At 36.3% G+C, this 10,449-nt stretch overlaps 1 protein-coding gene across 1 annotated transcript; it reads right to left on the bottom strand.

The window, feature by feature from the left end:
• Positions 1-4,505: 4,505 nt before the first annotated feature.
• Positions 4,506-5,822, bottom strand: LOC129896518 (probable dolichyl-diphosphooligosaccharide--protein glycosyltransferase subunit 3B). The gene has a single exon (XM_055972443.1). The coding sequence runs from the start codon at positions 5,762-5,764 to the stop codon at positions 4,751-4,753; it is 1,014 nt and encodes a 337-aa protein (XP_055828418.1). The 5' UTR covers positions 5,765-5,822; the 3' UTR covers positions 4,506-4,750.
• Positions 5,823-10,449: the final 4,627 nt, after the last annotated feature.

Here is a 10,449-nt window from a genome sequence, read left to right as displayed (position 1 = left end):
AAGAAGAAAAGATGGAGTATTTTTAGGGACACAACGGTTTGAAAAAAATGGGTTACCGTTGGTTTTGTCAGATAGCACAGAGTTTGATAAATCAATAAACATATTTGTCTTTCTATGATTTTGTGGTTATCTATACTCCGCTTCTTCCAAAATAAATGTTGTTTTAGTTTTGTTTAAAAAATATTGTCACAAAATATTACTTTTTCTATTTCATATTAGTTGAATTTCTGAGCTCATTTGGATAGGCTTAAAAAAAGTAATTTTTATATATGAAGTACTTTTAGAACTTTGAAGTGCTGAAAGTTATTTTTATAAATAAGCAGTTGAGTGTTTGGATAAAAGTGCTTATGTTGAAAATAAGTGTTTGAATTTTAGGATTAAAAGAATAAAAAGAGTAGTTTGGAAATTTAGTTAAAATATAAGGAATATAAAAGTAATTTCTATGATCAAACAAAATGACTTTAAGCATTTAGAAAAAAAAAGTTAGAAATTCTAACTTTTCATTTTTGACTGACTTTAAGAACTTTATGGTTTAAAGTTAGCATTAAGCAAACACGTCCAAAAGCTAAAAGGGGACTTATAAAGTCCATCCAAACGGGCTCTCTAAGGGATTTTTTATTGTTCAAAATAATTGAATTGTTCAAAGTTCAAGATGGATGTTTGAAACCCTTTTCATATTTGTCCTTTCATTTATTGAAGTTTTATATTTTTTAGGAGATAAATCATTTTTTAGGAGATAAATCACACTACTTGAAAAATTATATTTATGATTTTACAAAGGGCAATAGTAGAAAGTATGGTTCAAATTTTGTCCTTAATGTTTTTCTTAATATGTGTGCATTACCTTAGAAATTCAACTAATATGGAATAGAGGGAGTATTTTGATTTTACAAGTTTCATATTTGAATAATTGAATGTGTGAGTTTTCTAGCTAAACTATAACAGTTGTTTATTAAAACACATCTTAACTTATCGGTTATTCTCTTTTTCAAAACGTGAAATATTGTCATCATTTAGGTAGAGAAAAGGGAACAGTTAATAATTGACGTGTGTTTTGAATAATAATTGGTGATAGATCATGTATGAAATTTGAAAAGACAAAATACTTTACTTTGTGTTTTTGACTCTTCACTTTTTTTTCCCCTCCTGCTTGTCCATTTTAGTAAAACAAGAGAAATTTATTATATTTTTTTAATATTATTCTTATCATGAAATAACTACATAAAATAATAGTACTAGCCGATTTTATAATTTCAAAGCATAATTAATAAAATTAATTAAGTAAAAATAAATACTCTCTTATAGGATGTGTCAAGTCAATATGAGCTAAACAATATGAGACGAAGAGAGCAATTGTTTGCAATTATATCTTTATATTTAAGAACTACTTCTTCCGTTTATTGCTTTTTTTTAATGAGCATGAAATTAGTTAAAGTGATACTTATTTTGGGACAGAGAAAATAAGTATCAAGTACTAAAAGCTTCATTCCTTTTTTTTTTGCTTTCCATGTGGTGGTGGTGTCCAATACTTGTTTTAGAACTCGATGGAGTAAATTGCTTCCTTTTGTTGAAGGCGATTTTTATTTTCAAGATTTAAACTTGAAATCTCTAATTATAGATGAATGATAATCTTTGCTAGTAAAAACTTCTTTTCTTTAATTAAACCACTTATGTCCTCATTATAATTTGAATGTTAATTTCATTCATTTCTGTTGGACAATTTAACAAGTTTCATAATTTAAATACCTTACTACTTCCTCCTATTCATATTAAGTGGTGCTTTTATTTAGGCACACCCTTTAAGAAATTTAATATCCTAAAAAGTAAAAAATATTTTTATAAACTTACCCTTACTTGAGTAATACTAATATTTATTTAATATAACTTCTTAGTTACATAAAAACCCATCTAGGGGTAAGTTTCGAGAGGAAAATTAATCCCTTTTTACTTTTTACTTAGGTGAAATACCATTTAATTTGAATTAAATGAAAAGGTAAAAGCACCACTTAATATGGACCTTTGTATAGGTAGTTTAAGTTTTAGCTCACTTATTAACATATTTTAAATTATTTAATAGTATTAATCATAAGGAATTGTTTGAGAAAATCGTCCTTCTTGGATTGTAGTGTGTGTGAAATTGATACTAAGAAAAAACAATTAATGTCTTGTTTATTTTTCTAAAACTGGGAAAAGTTTAGACCAAACTATTTCTTTTTGGCTAAAATGATCGATAAAAAGGAGCGGAAGAAACATTCTTTTCTTCATGCTAGTATTTATTTAAGACGTGATCAAATCAAACTTGTCCAATCTTGTCCGACCTCAAATAAATTAATCTTAGCATAGCTCAAATTGGTTGGAAGACAGTGGTGTACAAGTAAGCCTGTATGTACCTCAACTAATTTCACAAGGCAACTACTACCTCCAAACAGTTTGGAACTCGAATATAAATTGAACAATCTTACAAGCCCATTTGATTATCTAATGTAGTCGAAAGCAAATCTGAGTATCTGAAAAAGGGCCTGGAAAATTACAGTCATCATAGATGCAAAAGTCCAATTGATGAAGCATCCCTCGTTCATATAGGGTAATGAAAGGAATGCAACCCCAAAGGTGTGTGAGGCAGCTTACACTGATGTAAGCAATTGTGGCTGATTTCACAGCTCTTGGTCAGACGGAAACAATTTTCTTGTTGCTCCAGCCCCCCAAAACCCCACCCCACATAAATGTAAAACAACTAATGCCAATAGAGGGAGAATCAGTTGCAACAGAAAACTCCAGAAGGAAATCCTGGAGAGTTGAGTTAAGTTGCTCAAAACCCCATTAAGTCCATCCTAACTGAAAAATTAAATGATATTCTGAAATAAGCAGCCCTTTGATTCAATTTTCCATCTCAAATTACATATGTCTCTGTCTACTTACTCCAATTTTCTGGTTATCCCTATAAAAGGTAATCAAAAGCATAGACTAACAATTTCTCAAAGCAATAACAGCAAGAGCAAGATAACAAAAGCTGAGGTGTTGCTTTGAGCTTTTGACTCCCTCAAGGTGGCTGTTAAGAATAAACTTGAAAGTGCAAAACACAGACCATTCTTCTCTATCCCTTCCGTCGTCTAGCAGCAGAAGTAACTCAATGGTTTGGAAAAATTATGAAATGCTTAACTGACTCAAATGAGCCATGATTATGAGAGAATTCTGTGTTAGTTAAACTACTTAAGTCCACGTATTAAATTCTTCTCTTTCAAACTGTTGATTTCACATTCTAGTTACTAGGAAAAAAAATTATATCTCACTCTAAATTGTGTTTTTATGGTTGATACTGTAAGTCTGAAGCTTCACATCATGTTGAAAACCAGATGACCAATAGTATTGTTATCCTTCTGCCGGGCAAAAATTAGATTCCTAGTCACATTAAACAGATTATGCTAATTTTTTTAAGTCTCTAGGTTATCTTACAAGTGTTTATCCTCTCCTTTCTAAACAAGTTTGATTCTTCATTCTCCAAAGCTCACCTTGTCTAACCAGCTAATGCGCTACTATTCACCTTCATACCCATTATAGCAGCAGAACAACAGCATACTTGTAAAATACGTCTATGCACCTTTATGTTCACTCCCATGAAGTCTAGAACCACTAGCTGCAGCTACTCTGATATGCAACATACTAAACCACCAAAGATAGTCGCATCAGGTTCAAGCAGATCAAATCATTGGTCTACTCCCATATCAATTAAGCTGGGATATTACAACTTAATTGCAGCTAACATACAACTCAGATACTGTATTAGACATGAGTATCTACTCTCAGTTTATTGATGTCTTGTCAATTTGTCACCAAATAGAACTCCATTAATATCAAAGTGTATTATGGGTACTTCTGGACTAGGTTAAGAAGGAACGTGGGAGCACTAGGTAGGTTTTTAGCCATTATTTCCACTATTTCTAAAGCTTCTTATCGTCGTCATAGGAAGTCTATGGTCCAACTATCTCATCAACAGAATGTTGGTGAACCTCTTGAGCAACATTACCCTAACAGCCAATTTAAGATAATATGGGAGATCACAAGAGGGATGTCATGGACTCATGGCCATGTTGACACAATAACTAACCTCATCTGGCCATTGCTTTTTTGGCCATGAAAGCTCATAGAAGACAAAAAAAAATGATCCTGGTAAGTGGTAATAAACAGCATTTCAACTTGTTAACTTGTAAAGCTTCAATTATTTCTCTACTGAACTAACTGATTTTTCATCTTATCTTATAACCAACAAACTGTTGTTTCAGCTTTGAAACTAGTCAATTATGCCCCGTCCTCTACCCTTCTCCACTTAAACACAAGACTTAGTCTATTCGAGCTCGTGATGTGCACCTAGCATCTATCACACATCCCAAACTGTACTACCTTTGCCATTGTACCAAAGTTCAGGTAGACTAATTTCCCATCTTATATCAACGTAGAATAGCATGAGAAAATGCAAGCAACTCAAAACTTGATAAATGCCAGAACAGTAAACCAAACATAGAGAGTGATACAAAATGCGTGCAAATTGTACATAATCCCTTTTCAAAGCTTCAATTCAAACATAAATGCTTCCATATAAATGGCAAAATCTATCCATCTCGAAAAAAGCTAAAACTTTTCCGTCAACTACTTAGGTTCGAAATTAAGCTAGCTGACATATAGTATAAGCTGTTACAAATCTCTTACCTAATGATAGCATCCAATTCATTCAGCCAGTAATAATACATTGTTATCACTTCCAACCTGAAGGCCAATAAGCATGAATACCATACCCAGTCTTCCAGTTATCGAGCTGAATCACCTTCTTTACAGCCCAGAATGAAACAAACAGTGCAAAAAGCATCACCACCCTCTGCACAGTCCTACTCTTTAGACGAACAAGAACATTAGTCATAAAAGCCAACAACAATCCAACAATCGTGTACAAAAACCCGACCGCGAATCCTTCAGCTCCCAATTGCATCCCTGATCCTTGGTAAAAGAAAACCAACTTCCCTGGATCCTCTCTATCCATCATAAACATAGGCATTTTCCTAATTATATTATGCATTGCACCCGAAACACTGAAAAAGTAAACGAATATCGATCCCGCCATCCATACATGCTTATCGTGCAAAACGGTACCTCCAGAAAGTACCCTTTTCACCAAAAATGGACTCAAAATCAATCCTAAAGCAATAATAACCGCCATCTGCTTCTTCGAAATCATAGGTGGTCGATGAATAGGACCTACAGTAAGCTTAGTCTTCGCTTCAACAAACTCAGCCATTGAATCAGCAAGCCTAGCGAGATCAGAACCATCCATTTGAATCGAATCTTTTTTGAGATCAGTAGCTGAAGGTGGGATTAAACGTAAATGCGGTAAAGAATTAACCCCAAATAGCCCAAATGAAGCTTGTGAATCTCCAAACTCGATAGTAAAAAAGAAGATCTTGTTGTTTTCTGGGTTATTAGTGAGGAAAGAGGAAGATAAAAGAGAGAACTCATTTTTTAGAGTAGGTAGTGAAAGTTCGGGTTTTGAATGGAGTTGTTTAGCATCAAAGAAGATGAGAAATGAAAAGGGTCGTGGGGATTTTGCTGAAAGGATTCGACGGAGAAGATGATCGGACAGATGGACAACGCCGGTAGGAGATTGAGATCGGAGATTGATTAGCTCCGGGAGAAGGTCGTCATCGGAAAAGGAATGGTTCATGGGTACGAGGAGTAGGAAAATGGCGATGAGGGTTAGGGTTTTGGAGATCGCCATTGTAGCTCGCGAAGATGTAGGAATTTGGTTGCAGAGAAAAAAGGGATTTTTTTTTTCGTGTAAGAAGGGGAAGACACGAGTCCACTGGTTGACATCGGGTCGGGTCGGGTCGGGTCGCAGTCTGACTAGGATGTTTGTGGTGTAAGAGGAACCAATAGATTGGTGACACGTAAGAACGGGAGGAGAGTTCTGAAGTCGAAAATTGACACCAAGGTCATGAAATTGCATTGTTTAATCCATCAAGGGTACAACGAGTATCGGAATAAATAAAATTATATGAAATGACAAATATTTAATTGTTATTATGTACTTAAGTTGAACAGCCGTTCTATCTTGGTAAGAGTCAGGTCTGCGTACACTCTACCCTCTTCAGACCCCACGTTGTGGACTGCACTGGGTCGTTGTTGTTGTCGTTGTTGTTGTATCTACTCAAGTTATAGTTTTTGTTTATTATTAAATGCGGCTATAGTTTAATCAATTTTATTATTTAATTATATAATTGGGTTCTTAATTATATAAAATCCAGAAATTTGTATTATTCGATTCCTAATTGTATAAATTCAGAATTTGTATACGTTTATCCTAGCTATTTGTATATGATTTGTTGATACATTTGATTGGTATAAGTTATAAAAAATTCATAATTGTATAAATTCATATTTACATATAATTATCCTATTTATATATGATTTGTTGATACATTTGATTTGTACAAGTTCTGAAAAAATCTTAAATTTATAAATACAGAATTTGTATATACTTACTCTATTTATTTATTGGCAGGCAAAATATACAAACAAAGTTCTAAAAAATTCTAAGATATAAGTGGACTAATGGGGAACTTTATAAGATAGCGAGGAAGGAGGCAAAGTTGGCGGTTTCGATGGCAAAAACGGCAGCTTTTGAACGCCTTTACACTGAACTAGAAGAGAAAGGCGGGGATAGAAAATTGTTCAGGCTAGCTAGGGTGCGGGAGAGAAGGGCACGCGATGTGGATCAAATGAAGTGCATTAAGGACGAGCATATAAAGTATTGGTAGACGAGACCCTCATTAAACAGAGATGGCAGTCCTACTTCCATAAACTCTTGAATGAAGAAGGGGACAGAGAGATTGTGTTGGGAGATTGGGAACACATAGGGAGGCGTCGCGATTTTGGGTGTTGCGGGAGTATTACGGTCAATGAGGTTAAGGGTGTTGTTCGTAGGATGGGATGGGGAAGAGCGACCGGACCTGACGAGGTTCCTGTGGAATTTTGGAAGAGCGCGAGCTCAGTAGGTTTGGAGTGGCTGACTAGGCTATTTAATGTCATCCTTAAGATGGCAACGATGCCCGAAGAATGTAGGTCGAGCGTAATGATCCCCCTATACAAGAACAAGGGGGATATCCAGAGCTGCGACAACTATAGAGGTATCAAGCTGCTAAGCCATACTATGAAAGTGTGGAAAAGAGTGGTGGAGATGAGGGTGAGGAGAGGAGTGTCTATTTTAGAGAACCAGTTCGAATTTATGTCGAGACGCTCAACTACAGAAGCCATCCATCTTATGAGGAGACTGGTGGAGTAGTATAGGGAGAGGAAAGGGGACTTGCATATGGTATTCATTGACCTAGAAAAGGCTTACGATAAAGTTCCACGAGAAATACTGTGGAGATGTCTGGAGGCTAAAGATGTACCGGTGGCGTATATTAGGGTGATCAAGGACATGTATGAGGGTGCTAAAACCAGGGTAAGGACAGTAGGAGAGTACTTCCCAGTTGTGATGGGGTTGCATCAAGGATCAGCTCTTAGTCCATTTTTATTTGCCTTGGTGATGGATGAATTGACGCGACAAATTCAAGATGAGGTGCCATGGTGTATGCTTTTCGCGGACGACATAGTCCTAATCGATGAGACTCATAGTGGAGTTAACGCTAAGCTCAAGGATTGGAGACATACCTTGGAGTCTAAAGGGTTTAAGCTGAGTAGGACCAAGACAAAGTACTTAGAGTGCAAGTTTAGTGAGACTCCTCAGGAGGTTGGCGTGGAAGTTAGGCTTGAAGACCAGGCCATCCAAAATAAAAGTAGTTTCAAGTTTCTTGGGTCTATCATGCAAGGCAGCGGAGAGATTGACGAGGATGTCACACACCGTATTGGGGCAGGGTGGATGAAATGGAGGCTCGCTTGCGGTGTGCTACGTGACAAGAGGGTCCCACCACAACTTAAGGGCAAGTTCTATAAAGTGGTAATTAGACCGGCTATGTTATATGGGGCGGAGTGTTGGCTAGTTAAGGTCTCCCACATTTAAAAGATGAAAGTTGTCGAGATGAAAATGTTGAGATGGATGTGTAGGCATACCAGGAGTGATAGAATTAGGAACGAGGCTATTCGGGATAAGGTAGAAGAGGCCTCGGTGGAAGACAAGATGCGGAAAATACGACTGAGATGGTTTGAGCATGTGAAGAGGAGAGACCCAGATGCCACAGTGCGGAGGTGTGAGAGGTTGGCCGTAGATGGTTTCAGAAGAGGTAGGGGTAGGCCGAAGAAATATTGGGGAGAGGTGATTAGACAGGACATGGCGCAGCTGCAGCTGCAACTGACCTAGGACATGACCTTAGATAGAAGGGTGTGGAGGACCCATATTAGGGTAGAAGGCTAGTACATAGTGACGATATTCTATCGTATTAGTAGACACTTTAGCAAACTATAATTTCTTGTTCTCTGATGTCTGCTATTATTTATTACTTTCAGTATTTTCCGTAGTTTTCGTACTTTGATTACTTTATTTTATTTGTAGCGCCCCCGTTATTTGCCTTATCATATCGCTTTGAACTTATTAACCTCTTAACTTTTTAGCCTTATCTAACGTCTTTTTATGCTTTATTGAGCCGAGGGTCTCCCGAAAACAGCCGTCCTACCTTGGTAGGAATAAGATCTGCGTACAATTTACCCTCTCCAGACCCCACGTTGTGGAATTTCACTGAGTTGTTGTTGTTGTTGTATATACTTTACCTGTTTGTATATTGGCAAGCGAAATATACAACTAGAGTTTTGAAAATTTCTAAGATATACTTACCTAGTTTGTATATTGGCAAGTGAAACATAAAATAGAGTTTTAAGAATTTCTAAGATATACTTACCTTGTTTGTATATTGGCAAGCAAAATATACAAACGGAAATACCAATAGCAAATAAAACTATAGCTATGAAACGTAATTAGGCAAATTATATCTGAGGAGCATAATTAACATACTTATAGTAGCTATTTGTGAAATTTCCTCTAAATTTTATATGGGACGAATTTCAATTAGATAATCAACAATGTTGAATACTACATAGTCAAATTCGCAAAAAAAATAAAAGTTGGAATAACTAAAAAGAATTGTGTGGATCATGGTTGGGCTTCTTCCTCTAGGTCTTTTCTTAGGTAAGGAAAGATCTTTCAAAAATAGAATCAAGAGAAAGCGCTAGAACCGATGTAAATAAGATCCGCTAAAACTGGAAGTCGATATGGTACCTTCCTTGGGGTACTCAAGTACTAGAGTCATTTTTTTCCCTGGCTTAAAATCCATTCACTCATTTATTCGGAATGAGTTACCGAGTTGGAGTACAGGAAAAAGACACCATTCATGACATGACTCAATTTTCGTCTTCTCTAGTAGAAATTCTGCAAGAATACTCATCCGAGCTGTAGGAATATGTACATACGGAATACGAGAATTTCCACCTTGTTGAAGATCTAGTGGTGCTACCCAAAAACTTAAATGAATAGCCATCGTTGTTAAGAACAACTCAGATCTAATGAGAATTTGCGTGTAGCTTCTGAGGTGATAACCGTCACGTGTGCCAAGGTGATGGCGATTGACATTGAATTTCCTCTTCTGGTATTAATTTGAATTGACTCCTCTTTGGTCACAACACTTCCTCTACCGATCAGGGGTGAGAGAAAAAAGAAAGCAAAGAGACTCACATGTAGGTTTACCAAGTGAAAGAGAGGAAAGGTCTATTAGGATTATTTCGAGTCTACCCTAAAATCCTAATCCATGCCTTTATAAAATAAAGGGGCTATATATTCTCTTTGGAGGCATCTTGAAAATTCCATAACATCTTAGAAAATTCACAAGGAGAATTTTGTTGACAAGCAAATTCCTCAGAAAAAACTACAAACTAGTCAAAGGACAACCTGCCTTATTCTTCTCCTGTTCGGAACCTCTAATTTCTCAGAGATAGCCAGGTCTAAGCTAGAACAATATATTCGTGAGCAAGAGCGTATTTCATAGCTGATTCAACCGCAACCATTTTTTCTAGGGGGCTATCGGCTCTCTCTTTCTTAGTTTCACACTAGACTAATGATAATGAATGAAATTCTTGAGTTTCCGACTGTTTCTGTCATTGAAGTAGCCTTTTGTCGCCCTACCAAACAAAAATAGTCACTATCAAACTGCTCTCCCTATTGAAGTACCAAAGGTGCGCTCAGCCCGGTGACTAGAAAATGGGTTTGCCTTTGAATTGAAGTAATGAGATCAGAAATGAGAGGCTAAAAATGAAAGTGTTCGCAATACATACCGAAAGGGTACTAATTAAGACGATCATTTGACTATTTAAAATACCAGGAATGGTCTGATCCCCTATTTGATCAGACCGCTCTGAGAAAAATAAAAAGCAAACTCTTATAGTTCGAAGTGAGAGTGCATGGTCAACACACACCTA

The sequence above is a fragment of the Solanum dulcamara genome, chromosome 7 (assembly GCF_947179165.1).
Source record: "Solanum dulcamara chromosome 7, daSolDulc1.2, whole genome shotgun sequence".
Lineage (NCBI taxonomy): Eukaryota > Viridiplantae > Streptophyta > Magnoliopsida > Solanales > Solanaceae > Solanum > Solanum dulcamara.
This window is presented reverse-complemented; position numbering and strand designations above follow the sequence as displayed.